At 32.9% G+C, this 2,675-nt stretch overlaps 1 protein-coding gene across 1 annotated transcript in view; it reads left to right on the top strand.

The window, feature by feature from the left end:
- si:ch211-186j3.6 (neural-cadherin) overlaps nt 1-2,675 on the top strand; it is a gene marked incomplete in the record, with an annotated part of 280,048 nt that overhangs the window by 134,203 nt on the left and 143,170 nt on the right. Inside the window, 1 exon segment of the mRNA XM_014015180.1 lies at nt 234-376. Coding sequence (XP_013870634.1) covers nt 234-376 — 143 coding nt within the window.

Raw genomic sequence — 2,675 nt, 5'->3', positions numbered from 1 at the left:
AAGTGATAAAGAGGGTTTGTGTATATGTAATGGAAGGTTTTATTTATTTTCAAAATGCTAATCTGTATTTTTTCTTTGTTTCAATTTAAGTTTCTTTAGCCTTTGTAAGACCTTAAACTGCAGCATGAATTTATACTTATATTTCCCGGAATAGCTTAAAATAAGTAGTATTTATATATAAAATAATACAAATAAGATGTTGACAGTTTTGTTCTTTGCATGTGTGTTGTCAGATACCGGACCTTTGTTTCTGAAGATGCAGGCCCTAACACACTTGTTGCCACTGTGCTGGCAAAGGACCCTGATGGAGATGGGATCACATATAAAATTACCACAGGAAATGAAGAAGGCAATTTTGTCATTGACAGTCAAAAAGGTGAGTTTTGATATATGACAAAAATTATAAATTCACAATATGTTTTATAAAATCTAATTATCAGTCATCGTTATTCGGATGTTCCTTCTGTGTTTTGTTTCCATGTAACTTAACAAAACCCTTGCTTGTGTGGAGATAAAAGGCCAAGATCAAATGCACATTTGCTATGCATAGAGTAATGAATTCAAATTAGTTTTTTTTTATTTATTTATTTTTTGTCTGTGGGTTTAGATGACATCCAGTTTTAATTAGTGTTAAAATGTCCTCTAATTATATTGTGGTATATAGTATTAGCTTAATTCAAAGGCTTCCGGTGATGTCTTACTACATGCAAATTAGGCCATTTTAATTGATTTTTTAATTATCTTTTTGTATTTATTGTAATAAAATTGCAACAGAAAAGTATTATTGACATTGTTAACATATGATAATATACAGTACATCCACCTTTTCTCAAACAAAAGCTTCACAGTTTTATGCTACAAAATCAACCTGTGTTTCGCTTATGATATTGAGTTTCACCGGTCTTTCTGTTCTGCATAGTCCAGCCATTAGACTTCTTCTGTTATAGAGCTTTCAATTTGTGTACATGTATTACAAACTAAATACTGAAATATTCTTTCCACAACTTTTTTTCTCTGATTTGCTATGTCTTCAACGTTGCATTTAACATAATGTGTGTTTGTAAAACCTCAGCCCTTTGTTAGCATTTCTTCTAAATTCTGATAATATTCGTGACAGCATGAATTCAGTATTTTCTACTCTCCGCTAATCTAGCTACAATTTTTTAGATGACAATGACACGCCATTTATTTAATTTTTACATTAAGAATTTCTGTAAAGAAATTTGAATCCCGACACRTTTTCATGGCATTGTTAGAATATCAGCCTAAGTGCGGAAAGTGTTCCCACTCTGTCTTTGTAACACAATGCCCTCTGTGGTTTATATTCTCACATGACAACTTCCTCTGAGGCGAGAACAGCAGTGCCAGAAGCCACATGAAATAGGAAGCTGGGTTAATGGCACCGTGTGCATTTCTGTGTGTCTTTCATCTATTCTGGTTGCAATTTCATAGCTGTTCGACCCCTTTGTAGATTTCAACCCTCTCTGAAATTGAATATCACATTATAGGGTAAAATGATGACTTTTACAAATTCAATTACTCAAAAAGTCTAGACGCAATTTCTTCTGTTCACCAGCAATGACATTTGCTGTTAACCAAGAGCAGCAGTATTTTTATTCAGAAGAAAGGACTTGCAGGTGCAATTCAGACTCATCTGCTGTCAGCCAACTGTAGACCCACTGCCATTCTTACATGTCTCTTCCTAAACTTTGTCTAAATGACCAGACTTCAGCTTGATACAAACAAGTAAGTGCTTTTTCAAATCTAAGCATTTGTTTCCAAGGTATATGAAAGCAATTTTAATTATATTTCTAAACGTATTTGTTTATTTTCACTCAATTTTATTTTTTAAACATTACAGTCTGCAAAATTAACTGTTTAAATTTTGGCGGTGTATGTGATGCACTGGTTATTTTAGACATTGACATCAAAGAGGAGTTTGAWTGGTTGGCTTGAAAACTATTTGTGAAATAATATTTTGCTGTGTGTTAATGTAGATTCTCAGAAAATTTAATTTACACATTGTGAATGTTTAGTAATGGAACAAAAACTGCATTTGCATTATAGTAAGACTGCCTTATTATATTTCACCAATCTACTGTAATACTGCAGTTATAAAGTTTTCAAAAACAAAAATCTTAAATGCACAGTCTCTCCCGTCTCATCTGCTCAAGATTGCAGCTCCTTCAGGGTGGTCACAAGTGTCTTGGTGGTCTCTCTTACTACCTTTCTTGCACAGTCACTCAGTTTGTGAGGACGTCCTGCTCTTACACATTTTATATTTCTTACATTTCCTGATGATGGATTTGACAGAACTCCTTGGATCTTTGAAATCCTTTTGTGTCCATCCCCTGACTTGTATTTTTTCAATGATCTTTTCTTTGAATTGAATTAGAACAGTCACTTTAAAGTCAACAAATATTAATACAATCACTTATTTTACATTTGTTTATATTTTAAATTGCCATTGCTTTGTAAAAAAATGATTTTACTTTGTCATTGAAGAGGATTTTTTATTTGGTTTTAGTTTGATAAAGTAATTAAACAGCTGTCTTTGCCATTACAAGTACTGCAATATACTCTGGACCAGTGGTTCCCAAACTTTTTGTCTTCTGACCCACAAAATATCCATGGCAAAAACTTGTGACCCCAAATATTACTGGTCTGAGTACATG

This window comes from Austrofundulus limnaeus, unplaced genomic scaffold (assembly GCF_001266775.1).
Source record: "Austrofundulus limnaeus strain Quisiro unplaced genomic scaffold, Austrofundulus_limnaeus-1.0 Scaffold124, whole genome shotgun sequence".
NCBI classification, from domain to species: Eukaryota; Metazoa; Chordata; class Actinopteri; order Cyprinodontiformes; family Rivulidae; genus Austrofundulus; species Austrofundulus limnaeus.
This window is presented reverse-complemented; position numbering and strand designations above follow the sequence as displayed.